The 26,041-nt window shown below is 33.5% G+C and overlaps 1 protein-coding gene and 1 long non-coding RNA gene across 10 annotated transcripts in view; one reads left to right on the forward strand and one right to left on the reverse strand.

Moving 5' to 3' along the window:
• Positions 1-21,816, forward strand: part of LOC306650813 — a 422,453-nt gene extending 400,637 nt beyond the window's left edge. Inside the window, exon 3 of the long non-coding RNA XR_013761039.1 lies at positions 21,739-21,816. This is a non-coding gene — a long non-coding RNA (uncharacterized lncRNA). The remainder of the gene's footprint in view (positions 1-21,738) is intronic.
• Positions 1-26,041, reverse strand: part of DACH2 (dachshund family transcription factor 2) — a 556,457-nt gene that overhangs the window by 161,783 nt on the left and 368,633 nt on the right. For all 9 annotated transcript variants that reach the window (XM_079123040.1, XM_079123037.1, XM_079123039.1 and 6 more), the window contains one exon: positions 8,526-8,657. In XM_079123040.1, coding sequence (XP_078979166.1) covers positions 8,526-8,657 — 132 coding nt within the window. The remainder of the gene's footprint in view (positions 1-8,525; positions 8,658-26,041) is intronic.

A 26,041-nucleotide genomic window follows, 5' to 3' on the forward strand; every position in this document is an offset into this window, starting at 1 on the left:
CAGATTGTGAAGGATGTTTGCATTTATGAGAAATCTCCGTGGCAGGTATAGTCACAAAAAAAGGTACAACGACAATAAAACTTTACAAGACACTATTCCCATTCCCTTGATTCCTCAAATACCACCCCCAGCACTATACCCCAATTCTACTCCCCCCAGAAGGGCTACACTCAAAATATTTGAACTGCTTAAAGAAACACCACTAAAATATTTATTACTCCTTGATATCTCTCTTAGGATAGCAAAAACACATTTATTAAATCATGCATGTTAACTTCAAACTACACAAAGAAAACAAATGCTTTGTTCTTGACTGAGTCTTTTATGGGAATAGATAGTTTCCAGTACAATGCATTGATGCCTCATTGATCATGTCCCAGCAGGATGAAGCAGTCTAAGAATCAGTGAGTTTGAAGGGTAGAATATTTTCACTTGAATTTTAAAACGAGGTATGTGTTTTTCATTGATTTTACTTCCCCACAAAATGCAAACCTTAAGCATCTGCAGAAAAGAAGTTTGGTCTACTGGTTTAAAATGATTTAGATTCAAATCAGTCCTGGGGGTTTCTAGGGGTTTCTTTTCAATTTTCTGCAAGTCGTTTAAGATAAATATTAGTATATTATAATAATAATAATCTAGAAGGGCACTTGTATTCATTAATGACCCAGTTAGAAAGACTTGACATTCATATAGAAAAAGTGACCTAGTCTGAGAATGCACTAGGTAAAGTGAACATAGGCTCAATTTGCAAGTGGAGATTAATCCTTGTGAAGGAACAATCTCCATTTTTTTGCCAAGAAAGAGAAGTGAGGCATCATTAATAAAATTTGGAAAAAATAACCATTCGTTAGGAAATGCTGCGATCTCAGAAAAGAATGAGATAAATTTGAAACAGACAAAATTTTTGTTTGGGCCCTTAAGCTTCAGCATACAATCCCTATCCCATAAGCTTTGCCCAGGAAATTCTCTCCTCTCATAAGCACAAGCGCTCAAACTTTAATTCACATGAAGATGTAAACAACTGATAAAAGTGAAAAATTATAATACCCTAGAGAGCTCTGAAATTAACTTTATACTTTGCATTAGATACATCCTAGGAGAACTGGGAATGGCAGAAACACTGCAGTTTCCCAGAGTCCATGAAATCATCTTATTTACAGATAAGGCCAGCTCTAAGGAAGTGTCTTATGTTATTATTATATTTACTCCTGCTAAAGAAAACATACTTTCTGAGAATCCATGCCCAACTTCCTTTAGGAAGTTAAAAAACAAAATTCTCACATGAGTGTGATAAATAAATATTCCCCACACTGAGTACATACATTAAATTTCTATATTGAGTTCCTGCTGGTGAACCAGGTACCATTACAATTGGTTTCTCTAACTATTCCTTTTTCCCTACAGAGCTACTTATTTTCATTGTGTGTCCTGAGATTTTGTTTTTCTCTTCAATTTATATTTTACTGCATGATTTTTAATACAATTTAAGCAGGAATATATTGAATTTTGATAAGTATCTACTGTCTAAGCATTATCCTTTTATCCCTAATGATATGTTTATATATAGATAAACAGTATATATGTGTGGTATAGATGGATAGATAGATAGATGCATGTGTAATTTTGAGTGTGATAATTCATTTGGAAGGGCTCTCAAATATTAACTGTTTAAGGTTTAAGATTCAGGCCCAAATCTCCATGATAAGCCAGGGGAGAAGGAAAAAATCCTAAGACAATATAATAAATCCCTTGAGAATTTATTTAAACCCATGAATGGTGTTCCTTAAGGTAACTGACACAGTGACTACCTCCCTAAGATATGCTTTTCCTTTTCTTCTTGTGCCCCTAGCCAGGCCATTTCTGCAGAAAAATACTTCTAAAACATCTGCCGCTCACCCCTTGGAGTCATATATATATACATGTTTTTATTCCTCGTAGTATTATCTTCCCAATCTTATTTTTTCCCACTAAGCAAATTCACCCCCACATATGACCAGCTAAGGGTTAGAATGCCAAACTAATTTTAGGATAATTGTATCTGTAAAAGTGTTGGTATTGTTATGACAAACCTTTGTGGTATGATTTATTTCCCTGCTCTGTACTGATATACAATAAGCCCTAGAAAAGTCAGAGGTCAATACCCCTCTCCCTACATCAACCAAACTATCATATTTCACTTCTGAATTTTCTTTAAAGTCACAACCTTTAACCTTCTTAACATTCCTAGGGGCTCTAGAGTTTCTGCTGCTTGGCAGGATCAGGTTGCCTCTATAAAGGGGAACTATAATGTTGGAATGTCATAAAATTTGTACAACACACATAATAGACTATAGAATATCCATGAAATGCATGATTAATATAAATTTATGTTTTAATCCAATCTTTGAATGTATAATACACAGAATTCACTTCAGGAATACAAAACGTTGCAGTCACTCTGGCATTTCCTCAAAGTGTTAAACCCAGAATTATCATTTGAGCCAACAATTCCACTCCAAGGTACATACTCATGAGAAATAAATGAAAATATTCTCCCCAAAAATACTTGCATGTGGCCATCGACCATACTATTACATACAATGCCCAAAAAGTGGAAACAACCTAAATTTTTATCAACGAATAAATGGATAAGTAAAATTCAGTATATTCATATGACTGAAGAGTATTTGGGCATGAAAAGGAACTAATACATGCTGCAATGTGGATGAACTTTGGAAACATTATGCAACACGAAACAGGCCATACAAGATAGGTCACATAATGTATGACTTCATTTATATGAAATACCCTGAAGAGATAAATCCATAGAAACAGTACAATGCATTAGTAGTCTAGTAGGCTTCCAGGGGCTGAAAGTTGGTGGAAAATGGGCAAGATTGACAACAAAATCTGGAATTAGATCACGGTAATAGTGTATAATTATGTGAATATAGTATGAACACTGAATTGTGCATTTAATGGGGTGGATTTTATGGTATGTGATACTGCATTAAAAGTCAGAAAACTAACTTTGCATGTTAAAGATCTTTCAAACCTTCAAATAAGGGCACAAGTATTTATTGAATTTGGGTTCAGTGTATGCATTAGGTTCACTATATAAACTGGTCATATCCATGACTTCAGTATTATGGATGTCTGCTTATCACAGAACCATAGAGAATTTAGGCTTAGAACCAAAGAGTGATTATTTCCAAGTCCCATATACTAGTTTGTTCACTATAAAGTGGAATCCATTAAATGCTGGATTATAATATACCCAATGCTATGTAAAATTATGTTTATTAAACTGCTTTTTGTAAATACAATAGGAATAATCATGACAGTGCATAATAAACATTATTTTAATTCTTGGCTACTCAAAATCAACATATTCCGTAAATCAGTCTTGGAAATTTGGCATTGTAATAAGCACATTACTATTTCATTTTTGTGAAGTTATAATTAGTTCATGAATCAACATTTTGAAATGATATACTGTTAACTTATTATAAACTCTATTTGTGAACACTATATTCCAACTAGCACAAATATGTCAACTCAGTTATAATAATTTCCTCAAAGATTTATAGAAAGGAAAAAAAATTCTATATCTTGGACCAGTTCAAGAGCTATTTCTTACACTTCTTCTCTTCTGGTATCGGTTTTATCTGTTTGTATTTAGTCTGTAAGGATAGGATAAGTGTCCTTGAAGATATTACAAATCAATTTCCAAATACCTGAAGAGAACAGTATACTGGGTAGTATTCAGCATGGCCTCCTAAAGATCAAGCTTTGTCAGGCAAATCTAATCTCCCTTCTGTGACATAATGACAGCCTGAGAGATAGAGGTAAGGCAATAGATGTAATTTATTTTGACTTTATCAAGGGTTTTGAGACTAGTCTAAACAATTGGCTCATCAATAAACTTTGAAAATCCAAACAGGTCACACATCTGGAAAGTGTTCCCAGGAGGCAGAAAAGGGACAAAGAGTGGTCACCCATGGATCAAAGTTAATTTGGGGCAGTGATACAACAAAAGTCTCTCAGATCCCAAGGGCAGGGAAGACATTTCTATAAGTACCCTGAAAATAGAGCACATTTTGATCAGGTGACACCAATGTAAAAATTTTGAGGTTAGGTTCAGAATCTGAAGTTACAACGCTGAATGGAAGACCCAGTAAGAAATAAACAGTGTGGACTATAAGAGCACCAGGTTCAAAAAGACTACCCATTAAGTGAAAATAATAAAAAAGAGAAGATGGGGATGGACTAATGAGGTTCAAGAATCACAAAAATATGATGATTAGAATTTAAATTCAATATAGTTATACCAAACTCTTTCATTATAGCTAAGGTACAAAGAGAGAAAGAGACTCGTTTAAAATTGCAGAACAAAACTGAATTGAGGTAGGCATCTAGCTTAAATGTACAATAAACCCAGACACATTCTAGAAGTATAAGACACAGAAAGGAAAATTAATACAGTTTAGATCTTCCCTTAGAAGTGGCATTCAACACTTTGGACTAATAGTATAGCTGAGGGCAAGAAGAAGGTGGAGGCTTTGGAAGAAATACTAGAATGATTACAGGTTGACAAATAAGATCTGTAAGGAAAGAAGACATTATTTTAAATTATTCATTGTGAAAGAAATATGCTAAGACGTAACTCTGAGGTGCTTTTATAGAAACTTACCTTAATAACACTGACAAAACAATAAATCCTTAATCTACTACATGAAGTATTAAGAGTAGGCATAATAATTCCTGTTGGAGTAATTTTTTAGGAGGATCTTGAAAAATACAATAGGCTCTCCTGTCTTACATTTCTTATAAAGGGACCAGAGGCACAGAAGTAAAAAAAAAGCAATAAAAGTTTACAATTCTAAGAGAAAAAACTAAAAACAGTTTTTGTTACCAAGATCTAATAAAAACAAGCATGCCTCATTTGATTTTTCTAGAAACATCGTGCTCCATATCTAATGAGGTGCTTGGATAACATAAAGAAAGAAGATAATCTTGGGATTTTCTAATTCAAATCTGTAAGTTAATCAACACTATATATATTGGCTCTTTCCACTGTATACCATATTTTTTGGAAAGACAAAGTACTCTGCATTTCTAAAAGACAAAAGACATCTGCTCCACAGAAGCCAAACCAACACAAAAGTCAGAACAAGCAGGAACTCAGAAGATAAAGATTTATATGGTTATCATCTTAGATTCTTCAGAGGATTTATGGTGCACAGTTCTTCCTGAAATAAGCAACACAGTTAAAAATAATACATGTACTTCTACATGTAAATGGGCAATCCTCAAAGTCTTTGTCATAGTTTGTAAAAAGGACCTGCTGGTCTATAACTATATTTCCAATTTGACAGCTACAATTATAATCATTCAGGCATCTATTTTCCACAAAATTTCCACAGCCATAACCATTAGTGATTAATTATAAAGCTACCGGAGCAATAGTATACAGACTAATTTCCTAAAACAATAAAATACAGAATTTCTCATTTGGAGCTAAATGAAACACGAACAGGTTGTTATTCATGCTGAAATCTCAATGCATAGTCATGGTGCAGCCATTACAGAAGCTATTAAACAAAACCTTGAATCAAAGAATCTATAGGTCTGTCTTCAAAAGAGAAAATGTTATTCTTGCCTAGAAATCTTCTAACATCTATGTTTGCTTTATCTTTTAAAGCTTAATGTTATTAATTCCGTTTTCCCCTCTCTTGTTTCTGCTCTTACGAATAGATCAAAAATATCAGTTTCAATGAAATATGATGGTATGTAAAAACTTCCAAAGGGAGACTTCCTTTCCCCCATATTCAACCACTTCAATTAAATACAGGCTTCCTGTATTTTCCGGTCAGTGTCCTGTTTATTTCAGGAATTCACAATACATTCTAAAATTTCCTTGGATCATAGAGCATGGGCACTGTGACTACTTCTGTTGTTTTTGTGAAGAACAATGAACAATGGTTGATATCAAACCCTATAGGAATTTGTTACATTTCTGCACATTTTCCTGTGGAGTTGAAGTGTGGATAACATGATATTTAATGCGTATTTTGATGAAAACCTATCACAAACAAATAAGTGCCAGGACTCCCACAAATAAATGGCAAGAGTGAATGGCATGAGTCTTGGAATAAGAAGGTACAAGGGATATGCAGAGAAGATAGAATGTAATTATTTTAAAGATGACAAAATAGATAAACATATGAACACCAAAATAAAAATTTTAATTGAATATTTGGTATATTTTTATACCTACTATAATTTGCCTTATGGGGATTTAGCAACTAATAACTATGATGAAATTGAATAGCAATGCTGGCACAATATGACATTTAAAACAGAACATGCACCATCTAAAATTTTAAAAGAAGAAAATTCTTTTAAAAATGTTTTTCTGGTCACATAGATCATAGTGAAAATGGCCTATAAAAGCCAAATTTCTCTGAGGTAAAATGACCATATGGCCACAAATAAATGAAGTGTACAGAGACCATTCATTTCTGTCTTTAGTTGTGCCTTATAGAAACAAAAGATTCCCATGAGGGAAAAAAGGGAAATATTCACTCAGCACAATTTCAGAACTGGGATTTAAGTTATCAAACTTACATTTAAAATTAAAAAAAAATTAAATCATTTAATTGCTTGGAATATTTGTAGGTCTAGCAGAATTTTATGGCTTGATTAATGAGACACAATTTTCCAACTCTAGTGAAACAGTAGTTTTCTATATCTCACTTAATGAAGAATAAGAAGATAACACCAAGAAGGAAAAAAAAGAGGATGAGAGATACAGTCAAAGCCATAATACCCACAGGACTTCTTCAGACTAGGTCATGTCTGACCTGAGGTCTGGTACCTTCCTGGTGAACAGAAAATTGGTCATACCAAATTAGGACAATTATCTTTACCAGCAGCAAGTCCATGTCTACGAGTATTGATTGAGATATAATATCAAAGAAAGAAACTAAGTACCTTAGACTATACAGGAAAATCAAATATCAAAGAAAAAATGGTAGAGCAGAAAGACCAAGAGACTATGACTCAGTCCTAGCTCTTTCCTTACTCAGCTATGTGATGACCTAATTTCTTATCCTATAAGTATCATCTGGGGGATAAGGATTAATTATTCCAAGTCGATAAGAAGTCTAAAACTCAAGTTTAGAAATCTTTGTCAATAAGACTGTAAACAACAGGAGCTTTAGAATTCACCTAAGAATGTTTATTAAAACTTTCTAGTAATCAAACATAACAATTTCCTCAAACAATATCTTAGACATGATATGACGGGGTCTGAAAATCAGTTTGGAAACAGTTAACTAGGGGAATACTAGAGTCTATTTAAAACATTATTTAAAGCCATCCATTTTCTGCATTTCACGCTAACATCCTCTCCTTTTCCAACACCTCACCCTACACATGAATCCTTTCCTGATTTATTTAGAAATGTCTTCTTTGTCTATATTCTCATAGTACTTTATTTATCTTGTTGCTTTTGTCACATGTCATCTCAGAGAATAATATTTTATATATTGATTCATTTATTATTTTTATATTTTGTTAGTTCATTATAGTTATACATAATGTGTAGGTTCATTTGACATAATCATACATGCATTAAATATCATTCGATCCACTTCAGTGCCCTGTGACTTCCTCTTTCCCTCCCCTCCTTCTTTCCCCTATTCTCCTTTCAGTGCTCTATTGGATTTCCTTCTATTTATTTACAGTTTTATAACTGGTACTTTATAGCTATACATAAAGTTGAAATTCACTGTGGTATATTCATATGTGTACATTTTTTAGTACCAGGGATTGAACCCAGGGGTGCTTAAACATTGAGGAGCATTCTCACCCCTTTTCATTTTTCATTTTGATACAGGGTCTGGCTAAGTTGCTTAGGAACTTGATAAGTTGCTGAGGCTGGCACTGAACTTGTGATCCTCCTGCCTCAGCCTCTTGAGTTGAGTTGCTGGGATTACTGGCATGTGCCACCACATCTGGCTATATGTACATTTTGATCTCTTCCCTTAGATCATACAAATTTGAAATTCAGTGATTCCTGTCTTCTGTCCTCAGAGTACCAACATATTGCATTATTTGCTGTTTAAATATTGTGTATTGTATATACTTAATAAATATAAAATATTTAGAGAAAGAGTAAGAAACTTGGGGTGAAGCTGCAATGGGGCAGGCTTTAGCATACAGAAAGTGCATTGATTTACTAGAACTGTACAAATCAGAATTTAATTTCACTGCAACAAAACAGTGGAGATAATAGAATGTTTCTGAAATAGGATTGGGACCTGTAATTCAGTGTACAAATTTTCAATAGGGTTAAGCATCTTCTGAAGTAATTGTTTATAATCAATGCACACATACACACACACACACACACACACACACACACACACACACACACATACACACACACATAATTTCTTCCTCTTTACTAATTCTGCTTCTCCCCACACACACCCCAAAAAAGGACAAGTCACCTTGTCAGGATCCCTGAATGTACTCACCTGTGTTAGAATTAAGATCATCAGGCTCTGATTCTGTCCCATTTTGGCTTCCATTTCCCTGAAGAGTGTTCATAGCCATAAGCTTCATCTTCTGCAGTTTCATTGCTTCAGCCATTGCTGCAGCAGTTATACCTAAAACCAGAATCATCCCATTTAAAATGGGGACCATTTCTTAATGTAAATGAAAGCTGGATACACTTATTTAGTATACAAGTCAAAAGTAAATCAATGTTGAATTTATGACTAATTAAAGTAATTTTCAACTCATAATTTCTTTGTACTACAATGGACAGTATGAAAATTTATAAAAAGGAGAAGTACAGGTCTGATCCCCAATTCGACACAGAGAAAATAGAGTTAAGAAAACTGCCAATTGTTTGAAATATTCTAGGCCTTTTACTAATGCTTTCTGGTGTCTGCCATGTACTCTGCACTGTTGTTTTAAACAGAATTCACTATGAATTACTTTTCATTTAAAACAACATTGTCAGAGAAAGAGACTTGAAATGCTGTAAGGATACATTCTTCTTGACACTTCTGCTAAAGGATAGACTATCTAGCCTAGGAGACTCAGCTTAGAGCAGAGAAGAAGGAAGAATTCAGGTAGGCCTTTCACCCTTTTACCTACCTCATTATTATAAAATGAGGAACCAAATAAATGAAAATAAAATGGTTTTCCATCTCTACAATCAATCCCTATAGTTTAATAATATTATTTTGTATTAATATGTCAGTTATTTTAAAAATCCACCTATTAGCATGAAGGAAATTGTCCAAATTCTTAAATATCTATTAGTAAAGTATTGCCATAGGACAAAAAGGGAAAATTCTGGCAGATTTTTTAAAGGCATATTTCAGAACTTGGCAAAATCTATTCTACCATGCAAATGCAAGTCCAAAGCATATGGTGAATATTGGTTGTTTAAAAAAAAACAAAACATAATTGTCATTAGAAGATTCAGATTCTAAGAGGCAGAATAAATCCCTAAAAGCATAAATAAAAATAGATTCCACCTACTAGCTATGAATGTTCTGGAGAATACTAAAGTTCTAATTTGCCACTGCATACCCTATTATGCAAGAAAAATTTTCAATGAAGCAAAATATTCACCACATTATTTTGTCTCTCTCTAAATCATGGTAAAGAAATGATTTGAAAGAAAATCACATTACTTTATGAACTGATTACATACTGGTGTACGTTTCTGTATAATCCCTGAGATTTTATTGCCATATTTAATTTATCTTTGCTGAATTCCTCCAAATGACCTCTCCTGACCTCAAGAGCAATTCTGGGTAGAAAATATGATGTCAAAGATTTAAACAAAGGGAATCTGCCCAGGAACAACACCGCTGAGTAGATCATAATAAAAAATGTATCAGAAACATTTCTATTTTTCAGAATTGAATTCTGAGTATAATTATTTAATTAATATCTATTTCACCATTTGTAGTATATGAATTTCTATGAATAATAAATGGTTTCTACTGGATGAAAAATAAAAGTTGACAAAATTTTAAACTTCTTATAGACAAGGAGTTCCAGGTAAAATAGGTATCTTAACACAATGATATTAAGAAAATTAATGAACAAGAGTCCCACATATTTCTAATTCATGGAAAAGATAGTAAATGCTAATATGTATGTATTCTTCTAAGCAAATGCTATTTTTATAATATTGAAAAAAGTCATTGAGCAAATTTATAAAGTAATATTAAGGTATAAAGAATCATATCATAATAGCACACAAAGAAAATATCAGCAACTGTCCACAAGTTCTTAATATGCAGCCCTGAGAGCATATAAATACCATAATTGTTACAACTAATTTGTGAGGTATTTAGTAAAATTTTACTTGGGAACCAAGATTTTAGCTGGGATCAGAAAACTAGAAAATGGTAAGTGTAATGATAATGAAAAAAATGCCTTTAAAAGTGAAATGCTATAATTATAGGTAAATACCTAGACATATATCTTTGAGGTATACTGTGTTTTTAGTCACTGAATAACACTTATTTTATATTATGTTCAAATACATATACTTAAATTATTAAAATAGATTTGGAAAGACAGAGATTTAGTGTTACTGAGGAAAAACATTTTTCACTTACTGATATTCAAGCATTTACTTCTGTAACCTTAGTACCTTCCATCTTGTCAAAAAGTTTTGTTATTGGTTTAAATTCTAGCTATTGTAATGACCATGTGGAAGTATACAGCTTTTATAGTGCTGTATATCTTCCTTTTTATAATTAACATTTATTAAATTATTGGATTTGCTGTTTCTTTTTTTTTTTTTTTTTTTGGCGGTACTGGGGATCAAACTCAGGGCCTTGTACTTGCAAGGCAAGCACTCTACCAGCTGAGCTATCTCCCCAGCCCTGCTGTTTCTTTTTTAAAACACTTTATTGAGACATGACTGACATAAAAAAAGCTATAAATATATAATGTATGCAATTTGATGATGTTATGCTTTAGATTTTAGTGTCCTCCAAAAACTCATGTGTGAGTCAAGGCTAAAAATTGTTTAGAGGAGAAATTATTGGGTTATGAAAGATTTAACCTAATGAGTGCATTATTACCCTGGTAGGGATTAACTGGGTGGTGACTGTAAGCAGGTAGTGTGTGACTGGAGGAGGGGGGTCCTTGTGGTGGTGCCTTTGGGGTTTATGTTTGTTGTGATGAGGAGAGCTCTCTTGCTTTCTCTCTCTTTCCTTCTGAGTGACCATGCCCTAAACTGTTTGTCTCTGCCACACTATTCTGTCATGATGTTCTGCCTCATCTCAGGCCCTGAGGAATGAAGTAGGCCATCTGTGGACTGAGATATCTGAAACTGTGAGCCCCCAAATAAACTTTTCCTCTTCTAATTGTTCTTGTTAGATCTTTCTGATCACAGTGGTATAAAAAGATGACTAAAACAGATGACTTTGGAGGTAAGTACACACCCAATGAAACTATCACCATCATCTGTCATAAACTTTTCCATCATCTCAATAATATTCCTCTCATTCACTTTACTATTTTTCATTTATGATAAGAACACTATTTTTCAGAAAAATTTGAAGTACGTAAAACTCCGTACTTTGACTAATGATTCCCTGTTTCCTCTTCCCCCCTTGGTCATGACAATGTCTATTTTGTTCACCAGTTCTGTGAGTCTCAATATTTTAGAATCATCATGTAAGTGATGTCTTATAACATTTATCCTTTTGTGTCTTCCTTATTTTACTTTAATATAACATCCTCCAGGTTCATCCATGTTTTCAAAAATGGTAAGATTTCCTTCATTTTTAAGGATGAATAACTTCACATTGTACCACACACACACACACACATGCACACACCACTTTGGTGTACATTTAGGTTGCTTCTGTCTTGGATATTATGAATAATGCTCTAATTAAAAATGGAAATTAAGATATTTACTTAATATCTTAATTTTGATTCATTTAAATATATACTCAGAAGTGGGACTGCTGGATCATGTGGTAGCTCTATTTTTAATATCTGAGGAACCTGCATACTATCTACCCTAGTGGATATACCAATTTAAATTTTCAGCAATAGTGTACAAGACATATTTCTCCACATTCTTGTTTACTTTTATCTTAAAAATAAATAATAGACATCCTAACAGATGTGAGGTGGTAGCTCTTTGGGATTTTGACTTGTATTTCCCTGAGAATTGTTGATGTTGAACATGTTTTCATGTACCTGTGTGTCTTCCTTGATATTAACCCTTTATCTCATACAGGTCTGAAAATATTTTCTCCCATTCTGCAGGTTGCCTTTTGACTATGTTGATACTGTTTTGTTCATCAGCTTTTTAGTTTGATGTAGTCACATTTGTGTATTTTGTTTTTGCAGTCTGTGCTTTTGGTATCATTTGAAAAAACTGATGGTCAAGCCCTATGTCAAGAATTGTCCCTATCTTTTCTACTAGGAGTTATTGTTTCGGGTTTTATGTTTAAGTCTTTAATTCATTTTTAAATTATTTTTGTATTTGGTGATGATTTGGGTCAGATTTCCTTCTGCTTCTGTGTATCCAGTTTTTCCAACACAAGTTATTGAAGAAACTAGTCTTTCACCATTGTGTATTTTTCAACACCCTCTTATTAACCTTAAATTCAATGTAAAAATATGAAAAAATCCCACATAGCATAATTGTATGTATATGATTTTCTATTATTGTTTTGAAGTACACAAGGTCCTACTTCAGGCTTCTTTAGAACAAAAGTTCTAAAGAGTGAAAATTTCATTAACTAGTTAAACCAACTTCTGAATTTTATAGATAAAAAACTCTCAGTTCCATAGAGGAACAGTGAGAGAGGGGCTTAAGATAATAGTCAATCAGCAGTAGGGTTAAAAAGAGAACTCATGTCTTATGAGTTTTCACCTAAGTGCTTTATCCACTAATAACCACATTCATAATCTTGATTTTAACTTAGAAAACCACTCTAAAAGGGGTCACTGCCCTATGGGTTACTGAAAATAAAAAAGCAAAACTTGTGTCTATACATGTTATGTGCTTCCATTTATATGCAAAATGAAGAAATTGAACTTCATTGTCCTTAAGTTCCTTCAATGATTCTATGGAGATTTGGCATTGTATAGTTCTTTGAAACACCTGTGTTTTCTTTTATTATTCGTGCATGTTCCTTAAAAAGTTTTCTTGCACTCCTTTCTCACTAGTAAACCAGCAATAGACTTACAACTTTATGTGATGTGTAGTCCTTACATTAGAAGTATGGGAAAGAGAATCTATGGATTGTGACAAAATTTACAAGGAACAATTAGGAAGTCTGGGTTCTCAACAGTAAACTGAACAAAAAGTAAGGCAATTTTAGCATTTCCTAATTGGTTATACTGTGCCCATCCCTTCACATTAGTTTGAGAGCTTTTCTGTCAAAACTGTGAACAAGTAAATTAACTAAAGTAGAACTAGGAGTAATCAAATCTTGAGGTTTACAATTAATTAAATGAAATGGCAAGTCAGTTCACTGCAATATGGTTTTATACTTAAAAACAACATTTAATTAAATTAACAGTCAAGGCATTCCAATTAATAATATCCTCCCCAAAATGAAAAGCAGCTTAGACCTGTCACATTATTTCAGTCTACCCGTCAAGTACCGTGTGTTGGCTTGTTTGTTATTTGCATTCAAAGCTACTTTGGGTCAAATATGATGTACTACAATATGAATAATGAAACATCTGGTGGTATGAAATGTTAATGTGATATACCACATTGAATCTAGTGGAAACAGGTTTGAAATTCCCTATAAATCAATTGGGGATTTATAAATCTTTCCAAGAAGAGGTAGTATTCAGGTTTATTTTCTGGAGATGTTTATTCTCTGAACTCTATTCAGAAAAATACTTGGGCTCTAAAAGATTCAGAATGCAACTAAGGCAAAATCCATAGGAGCTAATAGAAAAAGTAATTAAAAAAGAACAGAAAAGCCACATGAAAGTAGTTGCAGGACAATATTACAGTAGTTCTTAAGATTGGCATCCAGGGATAAGCACAACATAAAAAATTACTTAGCACAATGTTATGGCTGTGAGTGAAAGTTTGACAAAATACTACTGTGGGAAGTTCACACAACACTAGATAGCTGGTACATGTGGCCAGGATTCACAGAGTTATCACTTGACAGTAGAAATTGATTATATTGGCAAGGATATTTTGAAAGCTTGCTTGATTTTCGGATAGATCTTAAGAAAGGAGACAACCCATCCATACCAAAGTTCAACCTGCCTACAAAGACAACAGATTGGAGGATGTACAGTAAGATAGTGAATTTCCAGTTCAGAATAGAGCAGAAATAGCAAAATCATAGGAGGGGTGGGCAGGGCAAGCAACGCAGCACTACAGAGAGGACAACCAAATCAGGGACGAAGAGAAGCCTGGCTGCTGTTTTGTAAAAACTGCTGTTTCACATCCTAAACTGCCTAGCAAAATCTCCAACTGCCAAGCAACTGCTTATTTTCTTGTAGACTTCATAATAAGCATTCAAAAGTTTGAAAGTCTAGTCATCTCTTCAAATATTCTCACTTCATCTACTGTTAAGATTATAAGCAGGAATTAAGCCACTTGTCAAAACTGTTTTGTATTCACATTTTCCAAACTAGGTCCCATTTGACTACTTTACACAAGAAGTTAAAGATAAAACATGTTTTAAAAAGTAGGGGAAGGAAGAGAAGTAAGGGAATTGAAGGTCAAATTACACAACAGTAGATTCATAACAAAAATCTTATATAGCACTTAAATCATATACCACATACTCTTTTAAGTTCTTTACCCATATTAACTAATTTAATATCCATGCCAACCTTAAGCAGGGAATGCCATTATTATTTGCATTTTCAGATAAGAAAACTAAAGCACAGAGTCTGAATAAATGGTCTAATGTGAAGCAGCAAATAAATTTTGAAATTGGGGATTGAATCCACGTTATTCAGGTAGGTTCTGATCTCCTTATTGTAAATGTTTTTAAAGCTTTTCAGATAAAATACTTATTATTAATTTATAAAAGAAGCATACAATAGTATAACTAGTATAAACTCTAAAGATACTAATATTCTATAGAACACAATTTGATCAATATTGCACTAATTTTTAACTAGAATATATGCTCAAATTCATTTCTTTGCATAATATTTTTCTGCATTTGTATATTTAATTGAGTTATACCTGTTATTGATGACATCATTTTAACTTAGAAATGTTTCAGCTTTTTATGCTTACTCAATAAGAAAATTATCAATTATCTTGATGTACCAATCAATAGATCATTTTCTTTAAGAATATTTGACCTAGGCTGGGATTGTAGCTTAGTGGTAGAGTGCTTATCTAGCATGTATGAGGCACTGGGCCTCAGCACCACATAAAAATATATAAATAAAATAGAGATATCGAGTTGATCTACATCTAAAAATATTTTTAAAAGAATATTTGACACATATGAACTCTCCTAATAGCAGGTGTACTTTCTATTAGGATTTACACTTCCTGAAGTGACTTCATTGAGCATTATTATATAGTTACTAGATATTTAAAGACAAAGTCTAAGGATCTTCCAGCCATGACATTCCATGGGTCTATGTTTTTTTTTTGTTTGTCTGTTTGTTTGTTTGTTTTGCGGTGCTGGGGATTGAACCCAGGGCCTTGTGCTTGCAAGGCAAGCACTCTACCAACTGAGCTATATCCCCAGCCGGGTATATGGTTTTTAAAATAGTAGTGACATTCCCAGCAAATATTATGAGTTTAAATGAAAATGTACATTAGATACAGAGTAGGTGAAACTGAATACCTCCAATTAGAATGAGATTGTCTGTTCCCTAGAGTTATGCCAGGAATTCAGAGAGACTACCTGAAGTGATGGGCACCCCAAAACAGTATCAGTAACCTCTTTCCACAGCTCTGCCATCATCAAGTACAGGATTCCTTCAAAGATACCATTACACCTGTTAATCTATCTGCAATTCTATCATTAAACATGGCCTTTTAGTCCTGTCTTAAATTCATTAAGCCAGAGAAAAAGTGAAATATTCCTAGTCTCAAAGTGATTCTGGAGACTTAAAAATATATATATTTGGTTCCTCCCTTCAGCTATATATATATATACAAAGATTGGAACAACACAGAGAAAATTAGCATGGCCCCTATATAAGGGTCACATGAAAATTTGTGAAGGGTTCCATATTTTTCGAGAAGTTTGCACAGCATGAATGTACTTAGTGCCACTGATCTGTATACTTAAAAATAGTTTAAGTGTACATTTTAACACAATAAAAATCATTTGGTCAAGTCAGTGATTCCTTATAACCAAAAACTAATAGCAATGATATAAAGATGGAAAGGATCATTAACTTCTTCTATGCTGACAAATTCTTAGTTTTCTACCATAGTTGTTCAAAGTTTCAGTTCAAACATGGTAACAGAAATGAAATTATTCGAGGAAGGTACTTCACTATTAATCATAGTGCAAGAATATATACAATAAATCATACAGTATCTTAACTTTAACTTATATAAACACCCCAGAAATGAATCATAATCTTAGAAGAACGCTGAATATACATTATGCTGATCCATTAACCCAATTCAATTTGAATTACAAACAGATAGTAAGAGTAATCAACTGAAGTATTGCCCACACTTGAGTACTGTTCTGCAGCAGGTATCAATACCACAGAAAAATGAGAGATATAGAAAATCAGTATTAAGAGAAGAGAAAGGGAAGAGAAATAGAAAAAATAACCCAGATAAATTCAATATATAACAATAATTAAATTTTCCTAAAGATAGCTTCCAGAACAGAAATTCAATTATTGACATATTTTTTGAAATACACATTTCAGAAAAATCATAAGATGTTTAGGAAGATATAGATTACTACTTTTCACTGAGAATATTAATACAAAACAGTGATGGGTGATTTCTGTGGAATCTCATTATCTCCACATGTTTTGCCCCAATCACTACAACTATAAAATAAATAGTCCTACTACTTTTTGGAGAGTTGGATCCACCTATGTGAAAAACAAAAAATACTTTTCAAAGCAAAATAAAATTAAATACTTTTCCTAGAAAGGTAATGCAGAAGAAAAACTACTTCTCAATTTCCCTTAATAAATAGAACAAATGGGAAATTAGTCTCAAATAAAAAATCTATTTTAGTCTAAAATTAAACTGTGGTGTTAACTTCTATGAAGCAACTAATAAAAATTCAAATGTTTTGTGTTTGCTAAAAGGTATTGAATTGTCACTACAAGAATATTAAACACCAATAATGAAAACCTTTCAGAAGGTAATTGACTTCCTGAAAATCATGCCTCCTGTGACTTTTCAGTAACTGGTCTTCCCTTGGATATACCAAGTAAGTGGCAGAGAATCAACCAAGCAATTATCTTCAAGACAGCCATTCTCAACCACTGTCATGTACTGTTGTCACAGAACTACCATTATGATTCTTTGTTGATTATATTCACTATTGTGATATTTTTATTCTAAATATGTATGTACTACTTAAAAGAAGACCAAATATAATCTAACAAAGCATCTAAAAATATTGATTGTTCCAAAAATCAGCCTTTTAATATGCTTTGAATCATATTTACAATAACCAAATGTTTAATATATAGAATTAGAAAGGAACTGAAAAATTAGAATCATCCTTTACTGGCCCGAATTGTGATGGAAAAATATTTCAGGAGGAATTAGAGGGACAAGATATTAAAACTAAAATTATGTTTAGCTATCTATAGTTGTGTCTATCTGAATCACTTTACCTTAGGAATCATTTTATTAATCTTTAAAATAAAGTTAAATATACTGTTAACCTTCAGTAAGTCAGGGGGGTATATAGTACATCCAAAATAATCACTTGCTGACATCATTTATTCATTCTATATTAATCATATCTCTTTCGCCAAGGCTTTAAACTCCTTACTGGAAGAAACTATGTATTACTCCTAACTTTTCTATATCCTGGTGCCTGACATAGTCATGGGTCCATGATGGTGTACAGTTAATGACTATAGAATAACCAAATGCATACTGAGGAGAAACAACACCAGGAGGAAGTAAAAGAGCTACTGCCTAACTCTAGCATTTATGCAAACTTCTCTAGAAATGGGTCTATTTTGCATTCTCTTTACAATCACATTCTTACTGTCATGCTGAAACAGAACAGGAAAGAGAAGTTGGCAAGAGCAGAGATGGTTCATTCAAACACTCTAAGTGCCAATATTTTTGCCTTTATTTTACTTACTGACTGCCTGATAGTTTCATTCCTTATCATTGCTTATGCTTTGTGATTACTGAAGTGGTGTACATCAAACATCTCTTTTAGAAAGCAAAGCATTAAGTTACATGTAATCAATTATGTGAAAACTTTTTGACATAATTTGTCTTGATTCTCAGTTTAAAGAGTGCCTTTAGGAGACTAATTATAAGAGACTAATTTTCAGTCTTCAAATAACATGAGGTTTTAGAGAAGGCCTAAATTATGCTTGCTATACTAAACATATTTACTTATTTATAGATATATATTGTGCATATGGATGGATTTGTATATAGATAACATATATAACAATGCATATATATAAATCTTTAGTTTATAGATTTATATAGCTATATACAATTATATATTTATAAATGTAAAATTTATATTTATAAATATAAATATATTTTATATAACATATATTCACATATATACAATTCTCTATATGTACACTATATATCTACATATGTATACATGTTTTGAGGTATAATCAAGCATCTAGTATTCATTTTGACCAAGATTTTATTCCTATATAAATCTCTCTATATATATATCGCTATATAAATTTATATATATATGTGCATATATATGCTATATATCTGTATATGTATGCATGTTTCAAGGCATAATTATTGATTACTGTGTCTCAAACTATCAGAATGCATAGATGAAAAGCTACCTGAAACAATCAACAACAATGATCAAATGGTATATGACCTACATGGAAAGTAAACAGATACCATGAGAATAAAGCTCTTTTTCTTGGGTCTTCCATGGACACAAGATATCTGGCAAGATCGTTTTTTATAGCCTATATTACTTTGCCTCATAAAATACAGTGTGATAACAAGACTTTGGCACTTTTGAAATCCATCAGCCTATTCTAATTGTCAAATTATTCAAAAGTTCTTTGTTATTACTATTTTCATAATAGAATTATATATTGACTGGGTGTGGTGGTGCACACCTCTAATCCCAATGACTCAGGAGGCTGAGGCTGGAGGATCAGAAGTTCAAAGCCAGCCTCAGATCTGCAGCGCTGTGGTGCCCAGGCCCAGCCCTCAGACCTCCAGGGCCACTCCCTGTGCGGACTAAGTTGCAGTTCTCCATCTACCAACAAGTGGGGACACCTCCACCTGCCATCATGGATTATTCCCAACCCCAGCACCACCATCATTATTTGGGGCAGCTCCCATCCTGGGTCACTTCATTGTTACCTACCTTGAATACATCAGGTTACTGAAGAATGGGAGGTTTGAATAGTATATTATAGTTTGTTGTAGATTTTTTATTAGTATTATTCCTATTATTCCTACTTTTCTTTTTTTAATTATTTTTCTCACTCTCTATTTTCCTCTTAGCTATCTATTTCCTTGGAGTCTCTTTCTCCCTTTTCTCATGCTAATAACCAATTTCTTTTGATGCCGCTTTCACTCTTCCTGTAATCTACTACCTCTATATACTCACTTCTTATCTCATTAACATTTACATCCTACACCCATTCCCATCTTTTTTGCCCACCATTAGAAATTATAGACCTTATTGCAAACCTGTAGTTTATGCTATAGAAAATAATCGAACTCATCATCTCTTTTTATTATGACAATACTATTAATATCTTAATAGGGGCTATTTTCATTAAGGCTGCATATTGTTTGTATTGTGTGCTGCTAACATTGATCTCCCCATTTAAGATGAGGTATTGGAAACCTATAAGCCTATGGGGAGGAAACTGTAATACCTCAGATTCACACTGCTAGAGGGCAAGATACCCAAACATCAAAGCCATCCTCTCAGCAAAAGCGAGGCACTAAGCAACTCAGTGAGACCCTGTCTCTAAATGAAACACAAAACAGGGCTGGGGATGTGGCTCAGTGGTCATGTGCCCCTGAGTTCAATTCCTCCCCCCCACCAAAGAAACAAACAAACAAACCCACACAACTATACTCTATATTGGCCACATAATATTGTCATATTTTGTACATGTACAAATATGTAACACAAATCTCATCAATATATGCAACTGTAATGTACCAATAAAACTGAGAGGGAAAATAAAACTGTACTCTCTGAGTTTCTAGGACAAGGAAAACCTGACTAGGCAGGTGCAGTGGTGCATACCTGTAATCTGAGTTACTCAGGATGCTGAAGCAGGAGGATGGCAAGTTTGAAGCCAGCCTCAGCAACTTAGTGAGGGCCTAAGCAACTTATTGAGATCCTGTATCAAGTTTAAAACATAAAAAGGACTGGGGACATGGCTCAGTAGTAAAGTGTCTCTTGGTTTAATCCCCAGTTTTTAAAAAAAAAGGAAAGAAAAGGAAAAATCTATTAGAGTGGAATAGCCAAGAATTCTTCAATATTGTATGTGGAGCTGCTTCAAATAGAGCTGCCCATTTTCCCAGAATAGTGTTCACAGCATTAGGTGTTTTCTGCCTCTACAACTGTAAAATATTTTCATGCACTGAGGTTTTTCCTGAAATTGCTGTGGAGAATATTCTGATCAGTTTAGAAACTAAAGTGACACGTTTAGACTACAAGCATCTAGTATTCATTTTGACCAAGTATAATAGATAGGTGTAAAGGAAAATTCTGACCCCTAGCCATCTGTGATGGTTAAACTGAATCCACAGTCTGATTGGATTACGATTAAGAGGCTTTTAAGTGCATCAATGAGGGTGCTTCCAGAAATGATTGGCATGTAGAATAGCAAACAGGAGGATACACGCCCTATTTGTGAGCAGCACAGTTCAATAGTTTGGGGACTTGGATGAAACAAAAAGGTGGAAAAAGGAGAAAGGAGCAGCAGATGCTAAGTTCAATTCTTGATCCAGTCTTGAATTTTTGTCACAATAGCCTGAAGACATCAGACACCAGCTTCTTCACTCTTCTAAAGGGGACTCTGACCAGCAACTCTTCAGAGTTTTTAGGCCTTCTGTGGACTGGGGTTGCATCACTGGTCCCTCTTATTCTGAGGCTATATATATATATATATATATCCTGTTGATTCTGTTTCACTAGAGAACCATGACAAATACACTATCCATTTTAAAAAATCTCATTATTTGATATATCAGAAGTAATAATCTGGAATAGTAGAAAAATCATTCTAGATGAAATAATTGGGCCAGATCATTAATTGAGGAGAGCATCCTCCCTCCCTCCCTCCCTCCCTCCCTCTCTCTCTCTCTCTCTCTCTCTCTCTCTCTCACACACACACACACACACACACACACACATACACACACACTTGCATACACAATAATATGGATTCTGTATAGAGCTAGGAGATAGTTGGATGGTTTTTTCAACTTGGAGCCAATAGCTTGGGGTTGCTAAAGGGGTACACTAATTCACATAGATCAAATGAAAAAGAAAGCATAAAGAATTTTATCTCCTGTAATACTTTGAGTATTGGTATTAGTTCTTCTTAAAAGTCTTGTAGAATCTGGCTAAGAATCCATCTGGTCCTGGGCTTTTCTTGGTTGGTAGGCTTTTGATGGTTTCTTCTATTTTGGTGCATGAAATTTATCTGTTTAAATTGTGTACATGGTCCTGATTCAGCTGTGGAGGATCATATGTCTCAAAAATTTTGTCAATGTCTTTGATATTTTCTATTTTGTTGGAGTACAGATTTTCAAAGTAGCTTCTAATTATGTTATGTATTTCAATGGTGTCTGTCATGATTTTTCCTTTTTCATCACAAATTCTAGTAATTTGAATTTCCTCACTCCTCTTCATTAGTATGGCTAAGAGTTTATAAGTTTTGTTTACTTTTTCAAAGAACCAACTTTTTGTTTTGTCAATTTTTTCAATTGTTTCTCGTTTCAATTTCATTGATTTCAGCTCTGATTTTAATTATTTCCTGTCTTTTACTATTTTTGGTGTTGATCTGTTCTTCTTTTTCTAAGGCTTTGAGATGTAATATTACATCATTTAGTTTATGACTTTTATTTTTTTTTAATGTATGGCTCAATACAATGAACTTTCCTCTTAAATACTGCATTCATAGTGTCCCAGAGATTTTGATGTGTTGTTCTCATTTACCTCTAAGAATTTTTTTATTTCTTCCCTGATGTCTTCTGTTATCATTGCATCATTCAATAGCATATTATTTAGTCTCCAGGTGTAGGAATAGTTTTTGTTTGTTATTTTATCGTTGATTTCTAATTGCATTCCACTATGGTCTGATAGGATACAAGGAAGTATCTCTATTTTTTTATATTTACTAAAGGCTTCTTTGTGGCATAGCATATGGTCTATTTTGGAGAAGGATCCAGGAGCTGCTGAGAAGAAAGTATATTCACCCAATGATGGATGAAATACTCTGTAAATAACCATTAAGTCTATATCATTGATTGTATTATTTAGTTCTATAGTTTCTTTGTTTGGTTTTTGTTTGGAGGTTCTATCCAGTGGTGAGAGTGATGTGTTAAAGTCACCCACTATTAATGTGTTTTGGTCTATTTGATTCTTAAAATTAAGAAGAGTTTGTTTGATGTACATAGATGCTCCATTGTTTGGGGCATAAATGTTTATGATTGAAATGTCTTGCTGATTTATGTTTCCCTTAAGCAGTATGAAATGTCTTTCCTTATCCCTTCTGACTAACTTTGGCTTGAAGTCCACATTATCTGATATGAGGATGGATATTCCAGCTATTTTGCTGTGTCCATGTGCATGGTATGCTTTTTCCCATCCTTTCACCTTTAGTCTATGGGTATCTCTTTCTATGAGATGAGTCTCTTGAAGGCAGCATATGGTTGGGTCTTTCTTTTTAATTCAATCTGCCAGTCTATGTCTTTTTATTATTGAATTTAGGCCATTAACATTCAAGTTTATTATTGTGATATGATTTTTATTCCTGGTAATTTTGGCTTATTTTTGTTTTTTACCTTGACTTGGTTTCTCCTTTGATTGACATTCCCTTTAGGGTAGTTCCTCCCTTTGCTGACTTGTTGTTTTGCACTTCCTCCTCATGAAATATTTTGCTGAGAATGTTCTGTAGTGCTGGCTTTCTATTTGTAAATTCCTCTAACTTTTGTTTATTGTGGAAAGATTTTATTTCATCATAAAATCTGAAGGTTACATTTGCTGAGTACAGGATTCTTGATTGGCATCCATGTTCTTTCAGAGATTTAAATATATTGTTCCAGGCCCTTCTTGCTTTTAGGGTCTGGGATGATAAATCTGCTGATATCTGTATTGATTTCCCCTTATAAGTAATCTGACGCTTTTCTCTCACAGCCTTCAAAAACGTATCTTTATTTTGTATTTGAGGTATTTTCATTATAACGTAATTTTGTTCACCTGGTGTTCTATAAACCTCTTGTATTTAATTTTCCATTTCATTTTTCAGGTTTGGGAAATTTTCTGATATTATTTTGTTGAACAGGTTGTTCATTCCTATGGTTTGTATCTCTATGCCTTCCTCAATCCAAATAACACTTAAATTTGTTTTTTTGGTCTTTCCATGATACACCATAATTCTTGGAGATTCTAATACCAATACTCCTCAAAGTATTCCAGGAAATATAAAAGGAGGGAACCCTTCCAAACTCATTCTGTGAGGTTAGTATCACTCTGATACCAAAACCAGACAAAGACTCATCAGGGAAAGAAAACTTTTACACCAATATCTCTGATGAACATAGATGCAAAACTTCTTAACAAAATACTGGAAAATCACATACAAAAATATATTAAAAAGATAGTGCTCCATGATCAAGTGGGTTTTACCCCAGGGATGCAAGGTTGGTTCAATGTCCAGAAATCAATAAATGTAATTCATCACATCAATAAACTTAAAGTTACGAATCATATGGTTATTTCCATAGATACTGAGAAAGAATTTGATAAAATACAGCACTCCTTCATGCTCAAAACACTAGAAAAAATAGGAATAGTAGGAACACATCTCAACATTGTAAAGGCTATCTATGCTAAGCCCACAGCCAACATCATTCTTAATGGAGAAAAACTGAAAACATTTCCTCTAAAAACTGGAACAAGACAGGGATGCCCTCTTTTACCACTTCTATTCCACATCATCCTTAAAACACTAGTCAGAGCAAATAGAACAAAGAAATTAAAGGCATACAAATAGGAAAAAAAAGAACTCAAGTTGTCACTATTTGCCTATGACATGATTCTATATTTAGAGGATCCAAAAAACTCAACTAGAAAACATCCAGGACTAATAAATGAATTCAGCAAAGTAGCAGGATATAAAATCAATACACATAAATCCAATGCATTTCTATTCATAAGTGATGAATCCTCTGAAATATAAATTAGGAAAACCACTCCATTCACAAAAGACTCAAAAAAGAATACTTCGGAAAAATATAACAAAGTAGGTGAAAGACCTCTACAATGATAACTACAGAACACTAAAGAAAGAAATTGAAGAAAACTTTAGAAGATGGAAAGATCTCCCATGTTCTTAGGTAAGCAGAATTAATATTGTCAAAATGGCCATACTACCAAAAGCACTATACAAATTAAATGCAATCCAATTAAAATCCCAATGACATGCCTCATATAAATTGAGAAAGCAATCATTTACTTCATCTGGAAGAATAAGAGACCTCAAATAGCCAAAACAATCCTGAGCAGGAAAAGTGAAGCAGGAGGCATCTGTACTACAGAGCAATATTAACAAAAATGGCATGGTATTGGTACCAAAATAGACAGGTAGACCAATGGTACAGAATAGAAGACACAGAGATGAAACCACATAAATACAGTCACCTCATACTAGACAAAGGAGCCAAAAACATACAATGGAGAAAAGATAGCCTGTTCAATAAATGGTGCTGGCAAAACTGGAAATTCATATGCAATAAAATGAAATAAACCTCTGTCTCTCATCCTGCACAAAACTCAACTCAAAATGACTCAAGGACTTAGAAATTAGACCAGAGACCCTGCACCAAATAGAAGACAAAGTAGGCCCAAATCTTCATCATGTTGGCTTAGGACCAGAGTCCCTTAACAAGACTCACAAAGCACAAGAAATTAAAGCAAGAAGCAATAAATGGGATGAACTCAAACTAAAAAGCTTTTTCTCAGAAAAGGATACAATCAATAATGTGAAAAGAGAGCCTATAGAGGGGGAGAAAATCTTTTCCACACACACTTCAGATAGAGCACTAATCTCCAAAATGTATAAAGAACTTACAAAACTTTACACCAAAAATACAAAGAACCCAATCAATAAATGGGCCAAGGAACTGGACAGATACTTTACAGAAGTGGGCAATTAATAAATATATAAATATATAAAAAAGTGTCCAACATCTCTAATAATTAGAGAAATGAAAATAAAACAACTCTAAGATTTCATCTTACTCCAATTAGAATGGCTATTATCAAGAACATAAACAATAATAGATGTTGGCTTGGATGTGGGGGAAAAGGCACACTTTTACATTGCTGGTGGAGTTGCAAAATGGTACAGCCACTCTGGAAAGCAGTGTGGAAAATCCTTAGAAAACTTGGAATGAACCCACCTTTTGACCCAGTTACCCCACTCCTCGGTTTATACCCAAAGGAATTAACATACTACAGTAATTCAGTCACATCAATGTTTATAGCAGCTGAATTCACAATAGCTAGATTGTGGAACCAACCTAGATGCCCTTCAACAGGTGAATGGATAAAGAAATTGTGGTATTTGTACACAGTGGAATATTATTCAGCCATAAAGAAGAGTAATATTATGG

Source organism: Sciurus vulgaris (assembly GCF_902686455.1).
Source record: "Sciurus vulgaris genome assembly, chromosome: X".
NCBI lineage: Eukaryota > Metazoa > Chordata > Mammalia > Rodentia > Sciuridae > Sciurus > Sciurus vulgaris.